Below are 19,354 nucleotides of genomic sequence, written 5' to 3' on the forward strand. Positions count from 1 at the left end.
ATAGTGCAGAGATGAACATAGCTGAGCAGGTGTCCTTATATCCTGCGTTATGATGTTCAGGATAGATGCCCAGGAGTGGTATGGCAGGATCGTAGGGAAAGTCTATTTTCAGGCTGAACTGTAGTCCTTAGATCTCAGTCTACTGAGTAGCTAGGATTACAGGTGTGAGCCACTACACCCAGCTATAAAATTCTTTTTTTCCCCCTCTCTCTGTCAAAGAGATATATATATATAATATATATTATATATATATATCTTTGGTGGACTAGAGTTTGAACTCAGGTCTTTACGTTGAGTATGCAGGCGCTCTATTAGCTGAAGTATTCCCCCAGTCCCTGGATAAAGCATTTAATGCTATGTAAATTTAGCCTTAAATTTCATTTTTCTAGATATAACTGAAATCATACAATATCAAAAACTAACTGGCTATATTTTATTATCATCTAATAATTCTTTAATGCTTCCTAATTTGTAATGTATTTTTAATTTGGCAATACTGCTTGGGATAGTTCAGCTAAGTTTAGTGAATGGTACTAGAAACATTTCAAAGAACTTTTTGTACATTTATCTTTCAGAAAAATACCTCAAAAACTGTCATATGTACATAGTGCTCTCTTCTTAAATAAACTTTTAAATTATTGCCTTTATTTGTTTCAGTGTCTCTGAATGAGGTTTCATTGGTAGTGGATACCAAACACTTGAAGAGGTTTGGGTTGTGGAAAAGTAAGGATGAGGATTATAATAAAAGGAGTCATGCAATCCTTTTCCTCTGGGTTTCTTCACGTTATCTTCAAGAAATTCAAACCCAGTTAGAGAACTCTCTATTAAGCCAGCAATGTGAGTATAAAATAACTTCTAAGTATCAGGATGACCTTAGAAGTCTTACAATAAGTCTTCTAAAATTTTTATAGAATAAAATGATTTTATCTCATGTTATTATATAAGATAAATTATATAAATCATTTTCTTTGTTGACATGATTTCTTCTGGCAATTTTATTTAGGTCAATTAAGTTAATTTATAAAATGAAAAGAATACCTTACCTTAAAAACACCTTAAATATTGTTTACATTGAAAACTATCTTGCTTCTGAAAACAGAACTATCTTTTAGTAAGTTAACCTTTCTCATGTGATTTTTGGCACTGTGTCTAATGGATTGTGATAGTTAATGACAGTTAAATATAATATACTTATCTTCAACTTTTCTTAGTTTTTGGAAAATAAATTTCAGTTTCCTTCTCTGAAAGTCTGTATGCACTCATAAAAATATGTATATAGATACATCAACTCATGAAGTTGAAAATGGAATTAGTTTAGATGTAAGTAAAATTTGTTCTTTTGATTTCTTTACCATCTTCCCCCCCTTACTTTCTTGTATATTTTAGTTTTAAGTAGTAAGCTTTTTTTTTTTTTTTTCCTGGTCAGAAGTATGGCTTGAACTCTGGGCCTTGATGCTGTCTCTGAGCTCTTCAACTCAAGGCTATCGCCCTACCCCTCGGCCTGGGTGGTATCCCTGAGCAAGATCTTCTTCAGCTCAAGGCTACCACCTGGTACCCCTTGTGCCACAGCACCACTTCCAGTTTTCTAGTGGTAAATTAGAGATAAGAGTCTCATGGACTTTTATTGCCTGGGCTGGCTTTGAACCTTGATCCTCAGATCTCAGCCTCCTGAGTAGCTAGGATTACAGGTGTGAGCCACTGCGCCTGGCTTTGGTTCTAGATTAATAGTTACTTATTTTGGAATTTTAATTTGCCTGGGTTATCATTTAACATACAGAATGCATCATTGAGTTTTATATTACTCTTACTTGTATTACATTATGTTAACTATAATCCCTTTGAAAAGTAATACTAGTTATAAAAATTGTTTTTATTTCTTTCATAGCAAAATCCAGTGAATTCATTTTCCTTGAGCTAAACAATGCCATTTCTCAAAGAGAAGAGTTGAAATTGAAAGATATTATGATGGAAATAAGTACAACCAACGGAGAATTGGAGCTTTCTTATCCATTATCTTGGGTGCAGGCATTTCCTTTGTTTCAAAACCTTTCTTCAAAAGAGAGTTCCTTTATTCATTACTACTGTGATTCAGCTTGTTTATCCACTACTGCTGCTGCTGAAGAAATGAAGATGAAACCATTATCTCAGGTTAGCATATGATTAACCTGATTAGCAGGAGGTAGAGAGGTAAACATTCTTTCACAGATATTAACTCTGGGCCTGTGTGCTGTCTCTGAGATTGTTTTTCTCAAGGCCAGCTCTCTACTACTTCAGCCACTGTGCCACTTCCAGCTTTTTCAGAGTAGTTTATTGGAGATAAGAATCTCATGGACTTTCCTGCCTGGGCTGGCTTTGAATTTAAGATTAAGATCCTCAGATCTCAGCCTCCTGAATAGCTAGAATAACAGATGTGAGCCACTGGTGCCCAGCATAAAATATTTTTTAAACTAATTTTTAATGTTTTAACAATTTTATTTTCTATTTATTCTCTGCTTATAGGGTACAGAGAAATCTAACCCAGACTTCATATATGCAAGGAAAGTAGTCCACCAACTCAGCCACATCCCCAACCCCCAAAATGTTATGTTTTATCAAAAGAACAAAGAACTAATCTCAAAGAATTCTCAATGCCAAAGGCAGAAAGTTGATTAACAAAATCTATAGTAACATGAAATGCTAACCAGAGGATAATAAAAATATATACTTAACAATAGATAACTGAGTTAATGAGTGAATAAATAAATGACCAATAGAGCAGTCCTTTCTTTAAAAGACTGCAGTTAGTAAACACAAAAACAAAGAAAACGTATTTGCTAAACATAGCTACAAAAGCATTATATTTATGATTGTTTTAGGCAAGATCCATTGACAGATGTGAAATTTAACAGATGATCATTTAAGAAGAAATAGATACCTATAGTTTAAATTTTGTGAGTATTAATATTTATTATTAATATTTACTATTATTTGTATAGCATTTATTTTATTAGTAGATGTTGATATTCCTGAAGAAAATAAATACTCATGAATAAAAGCAATAACTGCAGTGGAGATCCCTGACAGATATTACCTTAAATGAACAAAGTCAACATCACTTGATAATACAAACTGATATAATGTTGTATTACATATGGTGATATTGATCACAAAAATTTTTTGGCTTGGTTATTTTTTTTTCTTTAGCTCAAGGCGACTGCCCTACCCCTTGAGCCATAGCACCACTAAGTATAAATATTACTCATTGGTATGATAATCACAAATCTACTTTTACCTTTGTCTTAAAAATATTAACATTTATGTTTATTCATTTAAAAAAGAATACTTTCTTGTTATTCTTTCAGCCCTCAAATACAGATGCAGCCAAGCCTACTTACACGTTCCTGCAGAAACAGAGTAGTGGTTGCTACTCACTTTCTATCACATCCAATCCAGATGAAGAATGGCGAGAAGTCAGGCACACTGGACCTGTTCAGAAGTATGTACTGTGTTATATCCTATTTGTAGGCAGGCTATCGTAGTTTTCATTCATTCATGCTGCTGCTTTTCAGTAGTTTATCTTTTAGAATGTTTTGGATTTTACTTTCGTGGTAATGGGTAGTAATATAATTTTTTTGAATTTATAAGGAACTTACAGTAGTAAGAAAATAGTAAGTGCCATTTCAATTGGTTTATTTTTATGTAAGACAAATAACAGTAAAATGTTACATTTGGTAAAAATTAAAATGTTTATTGAAAGTACTGGAATAGCAATATAGGTTTTGTTTTGGTAAGCCTTGTATTTGCTAAGCAAACATCCTTCCATTTAAGCCACATCCTTAGCCAGATAGTTATTTTTCAGCTAATATTTCATGTTTTGCCTGGGGCTGGGCTTTGACAGGTGATCCTCCTAAAATACCTCCTGCATAGCTGGAGAATACAGGTCTGTGCCATCATGCCCAGCTTTATTGTTTTTTAAATTTTTTAATTTATTTTTGTGTCATGGGGCTTGAACTCGGACTGGGCACTGTTCCTGAGCTTTTCAGCACAAGGCTACCACCCTACCCCTGGACCTGGGCCTTGTCCCTGAGCTCTTCAGTTCAAGGCTAGTACCCTACCGTGAGCCAAGGCCCACTTCCCATTTTTGTAGAGTTTAATTGGAGATAAGAGTCTCAGGTCCTTTTGTGCCCAGACTGGCTTTGAACCTTCATCCTCAGATCTCAGCCTCCTAAGTAGCTAGGATTATAGGCATGAGCCACTGCGCCTGGCTCCAGCTTTATTATTGAGGTGAGCTTGTGCTAATTTTTTCCTGGCTGGCCTTGAACCACAGTCTTCCTAATCTCTGCCACCCAAGTAATTGAGATTATAGGTGTGAACCACCATTCCCAAACCAGCAATGGACGTTTTTGAAGATTAAATATTCCATGTCTATATTAGGAGAGAGAAAATGAAATTGCTTCTAAAGAATACCTCATCTGGGGCCGGGAGTTTGGCCTAGTGGTTAAAGTGCTTGCCTAGCATGCATGAAAACCCGGGTTCGATTCTTCGGTACCACATACATAGAAAAAAGCCGGAAGTGGTGCTGAGGCTCAAGTGGTAGAGCTCTAGCCTTGAGAAATTCCAAGGACAGTGCTCAGGCCCTGAGCTCAAGCCCAGGACTGGCAAAAAAAAAAAAAAAAAAAGAATACCTCATCTTAAGAGTTTGGAGTTAATTACAAGTTCTCTTTCAAAAGTTGCTTTTTTTAAAAAAAAGTTCTTTTTTTGTTCATATTTCATGTATCTTATGATTATAAAGCAGAAGTGCTTATGTAGTTTAGATGCTTTTTATGCCTTTATGTCCTCCCTTCCTCCCTCCTTCCCTCCCCCTCTCTCTTTCTCTCTCTTTCTCTCTCTTCCACTCCCCTAATAATTGGAAACATTGGACAGGAAAATAGCCAATTAGAAACTATCAAGAAAACTTTTTTTGTTTGTTTTTGGTTCTGTGGTATTAAGATGAAAGCAATTGTGGATGACTCTTAGGTTCTTGAACTATTTTGATGCAAGAAATATATGCCTTTACTAAGTTACTGCACTTGCCCATCAAGTACTGCCATAACTGTTCCAAAAATAGAGGCTGGCTGTACTATATTTTTGGTCTTAGGGTACCAGAAGTTGCCTACTAGTTATTATTTGTTCTCTGCTACTTTTTGATGTCATTTCATGATTTTGTTTCTTCATTTTCTGTTAAGGTTTACTTGTAAGTACTTGTTTTGGGAAACATGCCTCCTAAACTATCCTGTTATTTTTGTTGTTGTTGCTACTTGCTAGCACAGTTTTTTGTTTTTTTTTCTGAGTATATTTTTCTCATATATTTTTATTGTAATTAATAGAATGGTTACATTATATTCGCCAGATAGAAAGTGCATTACTTCACATACATTGATACCCTTTCTCATGTCTTGGTCCCCATTTCCCTCCCCCCAACCCCCACCCCTCATCTTGTTTTCCCCCCTTCCCTATCCAATTTCAAATAACCAAATACAAATAGATCCAATATATCAGATAACAAAGTGAAATACTGTAACAATATGAGATAACCAAGGGACAGCAAAGGAGATGAGAGATAGCATAGTACATTAAGGACAACAATCATTCATTATATGGTTTTGTTTCTATATCCTAGGGGTCCTTTCATTTAGTGTCATACTGTATGGCCTTATGTATCTAGGTTTTGGAAAGCACAATTTTTGACTGTTGGCTTATATGAGTGGAAAGGAATTGCCTTATGGATTCAAATGCAGAACTGGAAGTAGAATATAGAAAAATCTGTACTTTTTTTTAATTGTTGAAAGTTAAAAAAATTATATAGGGGATTCTGGGCTCGGGTAGCTCATGCCTGTAATCCCAGCTTCTTTGGGAGGATCACGGTTCAAAGCCAGTCTAGGCAAGGAAGTCCATGAGACTCTTCTTTATCTCTAATTAACCACCAGAGAACCAGAAGTGGTGCTGTAGTTCAATGCGGTAGAGTGGTAGTCTTGAGCTGAAGAACTCATCAACAGTGCCCAGGTCAAGAGTTCAAGCCCCACACTTGTTTGTTAAACATGACATTTGAAATATGATGTAAAAATCAATGCTAATAAATTCTTTAATAAAAAAATTTCAAGCCCCACAACCGACCAAAATAAATTATATAGAAGAGAGACATCCTCAATGATTTTGTAACTGATGAAGCCTATTAAGATTAGGTAAAGCCAGGCATGGTGGCTCACGCCTGTAATTCCAGATACTCAGGAGGCTGAGATTTGTGGATCAAGGTTCAAAGCCAGTCTGCACAAAAGGACCTGAAACCCTTATCTCCAATTAATCACTAGAAAATGGGAAGTGGGGCTTGGCCCAAGGGTAGGGCACTAACCTTAAACTGAAGAGCTCAGGGACAGTGCCCAGGCCCAGTGGTAGGATGGTAGCCTTGAGCTGAAGAGCTCAGGGACAGTGCCCAGGCCCAGGGGTAGGGTGGTAGCCTTGAGCTGAAGAGCTCAGGGACAGTGCCCAGGCAGAGTTGAAGCCCCATGACCCACAAAAAAAAAAAAAAGATTAGGTAAATATTGAAAATTGTATAAATACAATAATTTGTTGAGGCTAGTCTGCATGAGAATTAATTGGAAAAGACTATTCAGTGAGAGTGTCATATTAATAGCTTTGTGAGAATTTAGGAAAATATTCTGCATATTTTCAGTTATAGTTATATTTTGCCTACCCAGTTAGTGTTTCATCTGACATTTCATAGATACTAAAAATTTCACTACCAATAAAATTTTAACTTTATTTTTTTAAAGGTTGATTGTATATCCTCCGCCACCTACTAAGGGAGGGTTAGGAGTAACTAATGAAGATTTGGAATGCTTAGAAGAAGGAGAGTTTCTAAATGATGTAATAATTGATTTTTACCTGAAGTAAGTATAATAATAAACTCTTCTTTGTTTCATAGGTTTTGTTATGGAACTGGAAATGAATGTCTTTATTTGAACTATTTTAACTTTAACAAAATTTCACATTTGGAATTTTTTTTTTTTTTGCATGTGAGTGTGTGGGGCAGGGGTTCTTTAGTTGTTTAGAGCCTGGGCTGGCTTTGAAATGCAGTCCTTAGATCTCAGACTCCTGAGTAGCTAGGATTTCAGGAGTGAACCACTGTTCCTGGCTTATAAGATTTTTTTCTAAAGTTGACCAAATTCAGTTTCATTCTTTTAATTTTCATTGATACTGCATATGTAGAATGTATGCACATCATATTTTCCATATGATATTTGATTAATATTTTATTCTCTTTACCTCTATGGGGCTACTGTTCCATTCTTCTCTTACTTTAATGTGTCTAGTGTAAATATGATGATTGGTAGGAGTTTGATATATACTTATTAACTAAATGAATGAATAAGTTGACACTTATTCATTTAGGTACCTAAAAAGTCAGAGAAGATGTGAGATGGTTTTGATTTAATTTGATATATTTATAATTTCTAGAATTAGGATAATTGGAGAAAATGGCACAAAAATAAAATAATAATTACTTTTATTGGGTTGGTACTTTACAGGTATCTTATGTTGGAGAAGGCATCTGATGAACTTGTTGAACGAAGTCACATTTTTAGTAGTTTTTTCTATAAATGCTTAACAAGGAAGGAAAATAATTTAACAGAAGATAATCCAGATCTTTCGTAAGTCAATTCTCTCATGCTGCTGTGTTTTAGGAGAAAGTATACTATTTTTATGCTCCTTGTGAAGGGCTTCTTTATTATATTTTGTAGACAGTATCACCACAGAGTAGGATTTGGGAATGTTTGCTGTAAGAGCCGTTTCTTGTACTTTTCACTAGTTTAATCGCTTTCCACATGGAGGCTGACTGCTGCAGGTTGCCTGTATTCCCTGTTGGATGCCAAGTGGAAGTATGAGGAGTTGGAGGGCAAAGAAGGAATAAAGAAGTCAAACTTTACCTTTGGTCATGATTTTATTAAGAAATTGTGTTTCTATTGTGGGTCCATCTTTCACTGGACAGAACAGTTAGACCTCCAGCCACTGACATTTAATTGACTCATTGCCATTTAAAAGTTTTATACTTCAACTGGGTGCAGTGGCTCACACCTGTAATCCTAGCTGCTCAGGAAGCTGAGATCTGAGAAGCCAGTTCAAAGCCAGCCCAGGCACTAAAGTCCATGAGACTCATCTCCAGTTAGCCACCAGAAAACTGGAAGTGGCACTGTGGCTCAAGGGGTAGGGTAGTAGGCTTGAGCTAAAGAGCTCAAGGGCAATGTCCAGGGCAAAGTCTCATGACTTTCAAAAAAAAAAGTTTTGTACTTCTTTCCTAACCTCTGTAACCAGTTCTTTTTATTACATTCTCCTTTTGATCATTGCCGACATATATTACTGTTTAATTAACTTGATGCAATGTCATGTGAAATACCATATTAGTCTGAAAAGTTTAGCTGAATTTCTGGCCGGATATTTTTTTGTTGTTGTTGGTTGTGGAGCTTGAACTCAGATACTATCCCTTAGTCTTATTGTTTAAGGATAACTCTGTACCACTTTGAACTATAGCTCCACTTACAGTTTTTTTGTGGTTAATTGGAGATGAGAATCTCACAGACTTTCCTCCTGAGGCTGGCTTTGAATCATAATCCTCTGATCTTAGCTTTCTGAGTAGCTAGGATTACACATTATAGCCACCAGGATGTGTCTCTGGCCAAGTATTTTTTCGATTAGTATTAAGAGCTATCCTTTTTTTTTTTTCTCCTTAATTTCCAGAATTGCACAGAGAAGACATAGAAGAGTAAGAACATGGACTCGTCACATAAACATTTTTAATAAAGATTACATTTTTGTCCCTGTAAATGAGTCGTGAGTATTTCAGATTACTTAAAGGCAAATTAAAGAAAGATAATTTAGAAAAAAAAATACTTACAGTGCTAGTAATCAGTAGACTAATAATCAGTAAAAAGTATAATACATAAATCCCAGGTGACACCTTTAATTTTTTTTCTCTGAAAATAGCTAAAACAATGAATCACTTACCTTAGGTTTCTAGTTTGACAGTGTTTATGTTGTAAATATAGTTGAAAAACAAAAATGCCATATAGCTGTAAGACCATAAGGACTGAGACTTTTTTTTCAGTACTGGGGTTTGAACCAAAGGCCTCACATTTGCTGGACAGGTGCTCTAACTTTTGAGCTAGGTCCCAGCCATTGAATGTTATTTGATATAAGAAAAAAATTTACTAAATATATTATAAAAAGATGATGTTGAGTCTATTTACATTCTCAATAGAAAACAGGTTATATGAAAAAAATACAGTTTGAATTACTTAAATTTTATCATAAATAGCTTTACTTGTGGCTATTTGTCTTAGATTGACTGTTGGACATTATACCAAGTATTATTACAGTGGATATATAAAAATTAATATGAAAGTTTATCATACCCACTTTCTCATATATAGCTCTAGAATACATTCTTTTGTATTGCTTAGATTTTGCATGTTTTTAAGATTATAGTTCTTCTTCAACAGGTCTCACTGGTATCTTGCAGTCATTTGTTTTCCATGGTTAGAAGAAGTTGTGTATGAAGATTTCCCACAAAGTATATCCCAGCAATTCCAGGCTCCGCAATCTCAGCATGACAACAGAACAACAGGTGACATTGTTAATGTAATGTTTTTAGTAATGACATAATAAAATGGCTATAGGTTATAGTAGTAAGTTAAAAGTAATGCATTGATCAACTTATTAGAACAAAGAATAAAGTTTGAAATTTTTATTATAGACCTATAGCAGTTAAATTTTTGACATAAGATATTATTATAGAATTTTTAAAGAAAAGTTTTTCTAATATGACTAAGCCTTATGTCACAAATCTTCAGACATAATCTGAATTCTCAATTACTGCTTCATTGCTTATGTGACAATACTGGGGCTTGAAATAAGGGCACAAAGAATTCAAGCCCCAGGACTAGCCACTAAATAAATAAATAGATAAATGACAGTTTGAATTTATCACTGTTACACATACAGTAAAGACTCATACTCACTTCACTATCTTTTATTAGATAATGATCTACATACTACTTCAACAAGTGCAGAGGATTCCAAAGTAAGTGTGCTTTATATAAATAAGAGGAAGGCAGACTCATATATAATGTTATACAGTGTCACTAAGTGAACATGATTGAGTATTGCTAGTTCATAGATTCTGCTTCTTTGAAAATTTTGAATCAAGAAACAAGTGAAAGTTTTTCTTCTTGTACATGTTTACCTTGCTTTAATTTCCTTTCAGAGATTCACTATATACCTTAGAAAAATAAAAGTACAGAAAGGGCCTGCATTAAAGAAATCAAATTTTTTATATTATTTCTGAAATTTATAATCACAATCAAACATCTCTTTTTGCTTATTACAGATTAATACTTTTTTGTTCTTCAAAAGGGAGAAATACATCTTTATTTACATCTTGAATTCAGTTAGGAAATGTATTAACGACAGATCAAATTCCTGTTCATCTTTGTTCAATGATAAGTGACTGGAACTATTCAAGTTCTAGACTACTTATTATGTCTGGGTAAACTAGTTCCATACTGTTACATTGTCAGTATAAGAAAATAAGTTGAGCCAGGCACTGTGTCTCATGCCTGTAATCCTGTAATCCTAGCTACTCAGGAGGCTGAGATCTGAGTATTGTGGCTCAAAGCCAGCCCAGGTACTAAAAAAGTCAGTGAGACTCTTTTATCTCCAGAAAATAGTAAATGACTCTGTGGTTCAGGGTATATAGCCTTGAGCTATAGAGCTCAGGGCTAATGCCCAGTTCGCATCCCATGATCCCCCCTCCATCCCTTCCCGGGCGGGGGGGGGGGTAGGAGGGGGAGGCAAGAAAAGAAATGGATGAATTTTTGGAAAATGAAATTAGCTCACTAAAGATTATGAAAAGAACTCTTAATTGAAATATTTTAAAGATTCAGAATATTAATGTATTCAACTAGTTGCAAAGTCATAAAAATTTATTTTATTACAGACTTCTGAGATGAGTATGACAATACCAAAGAAACTGTGTAAAAGGTAAGAATATACTATGATAATAATGATTTTCTCATATTTAGGCATATTTTTTATATAAACATGTACATCTTAATTTCTTTGTTTGCTTTTTTTAGGCCTTGTATACTCATACTAGATTCCTTGAAAGCTGCCTCTATACAAAATACAGTTCAGAATTTACGAGAGTAAGTAGCAGTAATGACAGTTTTATCATTTCAGGATTTTGAAGTTGTTTTAACAGTTTCTGGAAACAAACCAGTATGGTTGTGTATGTGTGTATTCCCAGCCCTCAGTAGGATGAGGTAGGAGAATCATGAGTTCAAGGCTGCCTAAGTTCCATAGTAAAACCCTGCCTCAAATGTAAATGAATAGGAGCCAGGAGTTTGGCCTAGTGGTAGAGTGCTTGCTTAGCATGCACAAAGACCCTGGCTTGATTCTTCAGTACCATATACAGAGAAAAAAGCTGAAAGCAGTGCTGTTGCTCAAGTGGTAGAGCACTATCATTGAGAAAGCTCAAGGAGCTCAGGCCCCGAGTTCCAGGCACAAGACTGGCAAAAAACAAAAAACAAAAAAAAAACTAGGCACTGGTGGCTTACACCTGTAATCCTAGCTACTCAGGAGGCAAATATCTAAGGATCACAATTTCAGTCTAATCCAGGATGGGAAGTCTGTGACACTCTTATCTCCAATAAACTATTCAGAAAGAGGGAAGTGGTGCTATGGCTCAAGTTATAGAGTGCTAGTCTTGAGCAAAAGAGCTCAGACCCATAGTTCAAGCCTCAGGACTGACAAAAAAACAACAAAAAAAACATTTTTTGACAGCACTATAACTAAAATCATATTTGAATATGCATTTAAGTAAACTCTACAAATTTTATAAAGTCTGAAAAGTCAATAATATATGTCCTCTATTATATGTTAATAATTAAGCATTAATATTCTCAAGGGTTTTCTCAAAAGTAAATTCAGAATTTGTATTTATAGTTGAACAAAAACATAACTTTGTGAAAGATTGCAAATCATAGTGATTAACCAAAGTTCTGTCTGAAAAACAACAACAAAAAAGAACACTTAAGAATTCTATCAGGGGCCGGGAATTTGGCCTAGTGGTTAAAGTGCTTGCCTAGCATGCATGAAGACCTGGGTTCGATTCCTCGGTACCACATACATAGAAAAAAGCCGGAAGTGGTGCTGAGGCTCAAGTGGTAGAGCTCTAGCCTTGAGAAAGTCCAAGGACAGTGCTCAGGCCCTGAGCTGAAACTCAGGACTGGCAAAAAAAAAAAAAACCAAACAAACAAAGAATTCTATCATTATTAGAGTTGGGAGTTTGGCTAGTCTAGTAAAGTGTTTGCCTAGCATGCACCAAGACCCAGGTTCGATTCCTTAGTACCGCATACAGAAAAAACCAGAAGTGATACTGTGGCTCAAGTGGTAGAGCTCGTCTAGCCTTGAGAAAGCCCAAGGATAGTGCTCAGGCCCTGAGTTCAGGATTGGCCAAAAAAAGAGAGAAAAAAAATTCTGTCACTGTTAATATGTATGTGTGTGTATACACGTGTATGTTGTGTCTAGTGTCTGTGTGATTTCTATGTATGTGATTTAATACTTTACTGTAGGATCAAAAAACACTAATGGGCTGGGAATGTGTCTTAGTGGTAGAGTTCTTGTATAGCATGCATGAAGCCCTGGTTTCCATTTCTCAGTGCCATATAAACAGAAAAAGCTGTAAGTGATGCTATGGCTCAAATGGTAGAGCGCTAGTCTGGAGCAGAGAGAGTGTTCAAGGACAAATCCTAGACCCTGAGTTCAAGCCCCAGGACTGGCAAAAAACAAAACAAAAAGCACTAGCAATGAAACTCTTCCACTTGAGGCTCAGTACCACTTCTGTCTTTTTTCTATGTATGTGGTACCCAGGAATTGAACCTGAGTCTTCATGCAAGCTAGGCAAGCACTCTACCACTAGGCCAAACTCCCAGCCCCTGAGCAATGAAACTTTTTAAGCCATCTATTAGTTTACTTTATAATATAGATGACTTTTATATATTTGAGTTGTAATAGTTGCGTTGTTGGAAAAAATCGTGCTTTTAGCTTTAAACTATTTTCTTAAATGACACATGAAAAACTCATAATTTGTACTGTTAAAGCTTAGTCTTTGGAAATTCAGCTTGAAACAACAGACGTGGTAGTAAATGTTTCTTTGCCTTTATGAAAGTGTTGCATAGTAAAGGAAATTTATACTCAACTCACTGTATTTATTGATGATTTCAGGTATTTGGAGGTAGAATGGGAAGTAAAGCGAAAAACTCACCGTGAATTCAGTAAAACAAATATGGTAGACCTATGCCCTAAAGTTCCTAAACAGGATAATAGCAGTGATTGTGGAGTATATTTACTACAGTATGTGGAAAGCTTCTTCAAGGTAGGTGAAGTACTACCAGCATATATTTTCAAATTCATGAGTAAACAAAAAGCCAGGAAAATGTCATAGTAGTCAAGGAAAAAAGTAAAATAGAATCTTTATAATGATTTGATTAATAGAAAAATCATAGCTAAAGGAGGACAAAATAGATGAAGAGATGAAATGTATTAAAAAATCAATAAACATTCTAAAGCTGAAAATATATAATAAAATATCTGACGTTAAGAATATCTGGAGGCACGGGCCGGGAGTTTGACCTAGTGATAGAGTGCTTGCCTAGCATGCACAAAGACCCGGGTTGGATTCCTTGGTACCACATACATACAAAAAAAAAGCCGGAAGTGGTGCTGAGGCTCAAGTGGTGTAGCTCTAGCCTTGAGAAAGTCCAAGGACAGTGCTCAGGCCCTGAGCTCAAGTCCAGGACTGGCAAAAAAAAAAAAAAAAAAAAAAAAAAAGAATGTCTGGAGACACATGCTTGTGCTCCCAGCGATGGGCAGCTAAGGCAGGAGGATTGCAAGTTTTGAGTCCAGCTTGGACTTTTATTCTCAAGAACTTGTCTCAGAACAGACAAAGCAACTTTATTTGATAGTTTTTAAGAGGATGTTGGGTACAGCAGTAGGTGAATTAGTGAACTTGAAAAAAAGATGACAGAAAATATTAAAAGTATAGCTCAAGGAAAAAAAGAGAGAGAAGAGAATATAATAGACAAGAGAAAGTTAAAAGTTCTAATTTACATGTAATTAGAGTTCCAAAATGACTGGAAAGAGGAAGGATATGAAATATTTGAAATTTCCCCCAAATTCAAAGATCCCATTTATTCAAGAAGCTCAGAACACAATAGCTGCAGAAATTAATTAATAAAGACAATTGTCTGTATTTTCTTTCCCACAGAGACTCTATAATTGCTCTTCCAACACTGAAAACTAAATCTTTTTTTTTTTATTGTTTTTTATTTTGTCAGTCTTGGGGCTTGAACCTCTGGCTTGGGTGCTGTCCCTAAGCTGTTCATCTCAAGGCTACCACCCTATTCCTGGAGCTACAGCCAACTTCCTGTTTTCTAGTGGTGAACTGGAGATAAGAGTTTCTAGGACGTTAGTACCCAGGCTGTCTTTGAACAGTGATCCTCAGATCTCAACCTCCTGAGTAGCTAGAATTATAGGCGTGAGCCACTGCACCCAGCTAAGACTAAATCTTAAATGGCAAGGAACCACAGTTTTCTTTTTCATTTTCATCTATCAGCTCATTAGTTCAGTTGGAAGCAGTATCATTATGAAAGATGTGCTTTTGCTCAGAATTGTTCTTAGAGGATGCTTAAAAGTACCTTTGAAGGGCCGGGAGTTTGGCCTAGTGGTAGAGTGCTTGTCTAGCATGCACAAAGACCCAGGTTCGATTCCTTGGTACCACAAACTTAGAAAAAGCCAGAAGTGGTGCTGAGGCTCAAGTGGTAGAGTTCTATCCTTGAGAGAAAAAAATCCAAGAAGAGTCCTCAGGCCCTGAGCTTACGCCCAGGACTGGCAAAAAAAAAAAAAAAAGTACCTTTGAAGTATGTAGCTTATAGTGTGCAGTACAAGTTCTTAGAGTCTTTAATAATGGGGAATAATAATAATAATATATATAAAGAGATATAATAAATGACATCATACAGTCAATAAGATCCCCCTCATTATTTATTTCATACTGGAACTTTGTCATGAGGTGACAGTTCTGATACTCTAACATTATTTTTCTAATAAATTTGATTTTGTGTTTAGAATATTTAAGCAGACTTCTGAGTTGTGCTGTCTGTGTTTTACCAGGTCTATTCGTGACTACTCACTAAAACATACATTGTAGCAGAATAAACAATGTTTAATTTGATATTCAAGAGTTAGTGATTTAGTGAAAATGTCCTAAATTGATTGTGATGATGGTTATACACTAAATAAATGAAAGAGTTTTGCTTTGTAAGAATTATATTGTGTCCCAATCATCCAGAAACAAAGACATACTAAATCCACCAACACAACAATGTTCATTGCAGTACTATTTACCATAGCAAAGATAGGGAACCAACCTAGATGTCCCTCAGTTGATGAGTGGATCAACAAGATGTGGTATTTGTACACAATGGAATTCTATGCTGCTGTCAGAAAGAATGACATTGCCCCATTTGTTAGGAAATGGAAAGACTTAGAAAAGATCATATTAAGTGAAGTAAGCCAGACTCAAAGGAACTTAGGCTCAATGGTTTCCCTCATTTGTCATAATCAGTAGAAACCTTGGGCTCTCCTAGCAGAGATTTGCAATAGAGCAAAACCTTGATACAAAAGGCCATATAGTAGGACACTAAATGAAAGGATCTCTAGGATATAGAAACATAAGCCATATAATGAATGATTGTTGTTCTTAAGGTACTATGTTATCTCTCATCTCTTTTGCTGTCCCTTGGTTATCTCATATTGGTATAGTATCTCACTTTGTTACCTGATATATCGGATATATTTGTATTTGGTTATTTGAATTTGGATAGAGAAGGGGGGAAAACAAGATGAGGGGTGGGGATGGGGGGGAGGGAAATGGGGACCAAGACATGTGAAAGGGTATCAATGTATGGGAATTAATGCACCATCTATCTGGCAAATTCATGTAACCCTTCTATTAATTACAATAAAAAATATATGAAAAAATAAAAAAATTAAAAAAAGAATTATATTGTGACTTATATCCTAATAAAACTTTTTTAAGTTATCAATTTTTCATTTTACATAAAAATTAAATGTAATAATTTGCTTTTATGTTGCTAATGTGCTTACTTTTTTTTCTCATTAGGATCCAATTGTTAACTTTGAACTACCAATTCATTTGGAGAAATGGTTTCCTCGTCATGTAATAAAGACCAAACGAGAAGATATTCGAGAGCTTATTTTGAAACTTCATTTACAGCAGCAGAAGGGCAGCAATAGCTAGTTAATCTGCATTAGCATGACACATGTGTTCTCTAAGATTACTGGAAAGCTGCTTACCAGCATTTGTGCTAGCTCACAGTGAAGAAGATAACTTGCAGTAGTTTTATATGTCATTGAGCATTATTTAAAGTATATGATATATTATTAGAAATTTGGGGCTCTTATAGATGGAGTGGGAATGGGACTGATAAACTTACTAAATAGAAATTAAAATTTCTTAAATATTTGATATTTTTCTGAGTAAATATGCTTGGATTATGCAATAGCAAATGTAATGTGGGAATGACTTTGTAAATAATGGAACTATGTGATCTGTACTTCCACATGACTGGGTGTTGATGGGAGTTAGTTTCTCCCTGGTGCCAGCCCCAGGACTTGTCAGATTTGTTGACAAGTCACATTATATTGTAATTCTATATTTTGCAGCTCAAGCATGCAGTATGAATACTGTGTATTTTTTTCTTTTGAATAATGTAGTATCAGGGCTTCAGAAAGTGCCATTTACGGCATTACTTCTGTATATTGTAAAAAAGATTTGGTATTAGGAATGATAAAAATTCACTCTTTCAAAGCGCAGCTTATTATTTTTAATTGCTAAATGCAATTATTCTGCTAAAATTTTCCATTTCCTTTAATCTCCTATGTGGAGGGTCTAAGAATTTAGTTGTTTTGTTCAGGATGAAATTTGGAACAAATTACCTGACCAAAGTAAATTAAAAAAATTATAGATGTAGTTAAACTTAAGTTTGAAGTGTAAATTTATAAAGACTCATTCTTTTATTACCCCAGTATGTATGTATGCAGTTTCTCTAAAGGAGATAAAATCGATCTCATAACTACAACAGAATGTTCTCAATGTTCAGTTTATTATTTATTTAGGACAGAATACAAAATCTTTAAAATTTCAGTTTTTAATGACCTGTGATGATTCTCTATGGATCTTAAACCTACGGCACTTATTACTTTATTAAATATTCAGGTAATTCCACTGAATTCACATATTAATAGCTATTATATATGACTAATAGTTCAGAACATCCCTATGTTATCAGGAATACTTTGAAGAAGACATGAAACTTATTTTTAAATAGCTCTTGGATTTACATAGTAATTGTATGTAAAGCAATGAAGTAAATGCAATGTAAGGTAAACCTAAAATGTCCAAACACTTCAAAATCATGTGACTTGAGATGGTCAGTTAAGCCTCAGTGACTTTATCTTTTCTTAATCTTACCACCATTTTTATGTTGTCCAAGTTATAACGGTTATAATTATACTCATTCCCAGTGTGTGTGTGTGTGTGTGTGTGTGTGTGTGTGTGTGTGTGTGTGTGTGTTGGGAAAGTGGTGTCTATAATGTTTTGTATGTATATGTGTATGTGTTGGTCCTGGGGCTTGAACTCAGAGTCTGGGCACTGTCCCTGAGCTTTTTTGCTCAAGGCTAGCACAGTAGCAATTGACCACACCTCTACTTCCAGCTTTTTGGTGGTTAATTGGAGATTAAGGGTCTTATGGACTTTTCTGCACAGGCTGGCTTCAAACTGCAACCCTCACATCTCGGCCTCTTGACTAACTAGGATAACAGGAGTGGCACAGCACAGAATAAGACTTTTTAAAGTGACTCTTGTACATCTAATTTTGGGAAGATAAGTATATAATACCTATTGTGGTTTCTTAACCTTTTGTTTGTATGTTTTTCAAAGATATCATGGTCCTTTATCATGTTTTGGAGATTGTTTAAAATTCATTTTCCTAAATCCATGTAGAAATAATGCCTTGGAGATATCTGCATTTTATATTAAACATATATTTCCAATTCATTAAATTGGGCTGGACTATTTTTGTTTGTTTTTAGAAATATGAGTCATTGTCAGAACTGAATTTCTAATAGTATTGCTGTGAATATTGTCCCGTCCGGCGGGACGTCAACTAGGGCCAAGAACCTAGAGGGAGGAATGAAAGGGACAGGGGACACGAAGAAGGCAGCAAGACAAGCATTCTGATCAAGCTGCAAATTTTATTTTTCACACAGGGGCTTATATGCCTCTTCAGGAGAGGTAAGAGGGGGTTGGGGTACTGCTCAGGGTAGGAGGTCCGGTGGTAGGATGTTTACATATCAATACAAGCAGGCAAAGGTTGCTTAGTGACCTAAGCAAGGAACTATGCAGGCACATTCTTATGCTAAGAATTCAGGGAAGGGGAGAATGTCTCTGACAGAATACCATAGGACTAATTGTTAATTTTTCTTGCTGTTTTAACAAATCCATGGTACATATGACTGTCATTTCAGGTCAGGGAAAATTTTTTTAGATCAGATCCAGCATCCTAATTAGAAAATAAAAATGTTAAAAAAATCCCAGGTCCAAAATACTCCAGAAGTTAAGTATTTTGAGGACGAACATGATGTCACAAATGGAAAATTCTATATGTGACGGGTAACCGTCAAAACATAGTCACACCAAGCATATTATATAGAAAATACATCTCTCTCTCAATATGTACATACGCTGCATATTTGTAAAATAGGCTCTTATTCTCAAGACATATCAACATATAAGCTGCAATTTCTTCTAGTAAGAATAGTTTCTGTGGACTTTTTCCTACATATGTGGGTGTTGTGGGAGTGGAACTAGTTAGAGAGTGAAAAGATTGACCAGAGACAGCTTTTGCAGAAGAAATAACACTATTTTAAATTGATAACTCTTGGGAAAAATTTTTTTTAATGACTAACTCATGTCATTGGTAGATTTTAATAAGTCACGACATACATCCATGCCTTCTTTTGTGTTCTGTTTTTCAAACAATCTTTGTTAGCTTCTATCAATAATACAGGTGTGAGATTTATTTTGGCAGTTCCATAGATCTATACAGTGCACTTTGAGCACTCTCTATTATCTAACTCTTGGGAAATTTTGCCTTTTTTTTTTGAGTCATAGCCCATTACTTAAATGATCTTGTTCTGT

General features: G+C 35.3%; 2 protein-coding genes across 5 annotated transcripts in view; both read left to right on the forward strand.

Moving 5' to 3' along the window:
- Window positions 1-18,167, forward strand: part of Senp7 (SUMO specific peptidase 7) — a 93,425-nt gene extending 75,258 nt beyond the window's left edge. For all 4 annotated transcript variants that reach the window (XM_090347165.1, XM_090347174.1, XM_090347184.1 and 1 more), the window contains 12 exons: window positions 658-837; window positions 1,886-2,148; window positions 3,342-3,475; window positions 6,789-6,905; window positions 7,545-7,667; window positions 8,752-8,844; window positions 9,513-9,637; window positions 10,050-10,093; window positions 11,009-11,052; window positions 11,148-11,216; window positions 13,297-13,447; window positions 16,256-18,167. In XM_090347165.1, the coding sequence (XP_090203291.1) occupies window positions 658-837; window positions 1,886-2,148; window positions 3,342-3,475; window positions 6,789-6,905; window positions 7,545-7,667; window positions 8,752-8,844; window positions 9,513-9,637; window positions 10,050-10,093; window positions 11,009-11,052; window positions 11,148-11,216; window positions 13,297-13,447; window positions 16,256-16,393 (1,481 nt within the window). In that variant the 3' untranslated portion in view covers window positions 16,394-18,167. The remainder of the gene's footprint in view (window positions 1-657; window positions 838-1,885; window positions 2,149-3,341; window positions 3,476-6,788; window positions 6,906-7,544; window positions 7,668-8,751; window positions 8,845-9,512; window positions 9,638-10,049; window positions 10,094-11,008; window positions 11,053-11,147; window positions 11,217-13,296; window positions 13,448-16,255) is intronic.
- Window positions 18,168-18,791: 624 nt separating this feature from the next.
- The window catches only part of Impg2 (interphotoreceptor matrix proteoglycan 2), a 53,636-nt gene continuing 53,073 nt past the window's right edge, over window positions 18,792-19,354 (forward strand). The window contains exon 1 of the mRNA XM_090331045.1: window positions 18,792-18,826. Coding sequence (XP_090187171.1) covers window positions 18,792-18,826 — 35 coding nt within the window. The remainder of the gene's footprint in view (window positions 18,827-19,354) is intronic.

This window comes from Megascapheus bottae, chromosome 1 (genome assembly GCF_031878675.1).
Source record: "Megascapheus bottae isolate mThoBot1 chromosome 1, mThoBot2.hap1, whole genome shotgun sequence".
In the NCBI taxonomy this organism is placed as follows: Eukaryota; Metazoa; Chordata; class Mammalia; order Rodentia; family Geomyidae; genus Megascapheus; species Megascapheus bottae.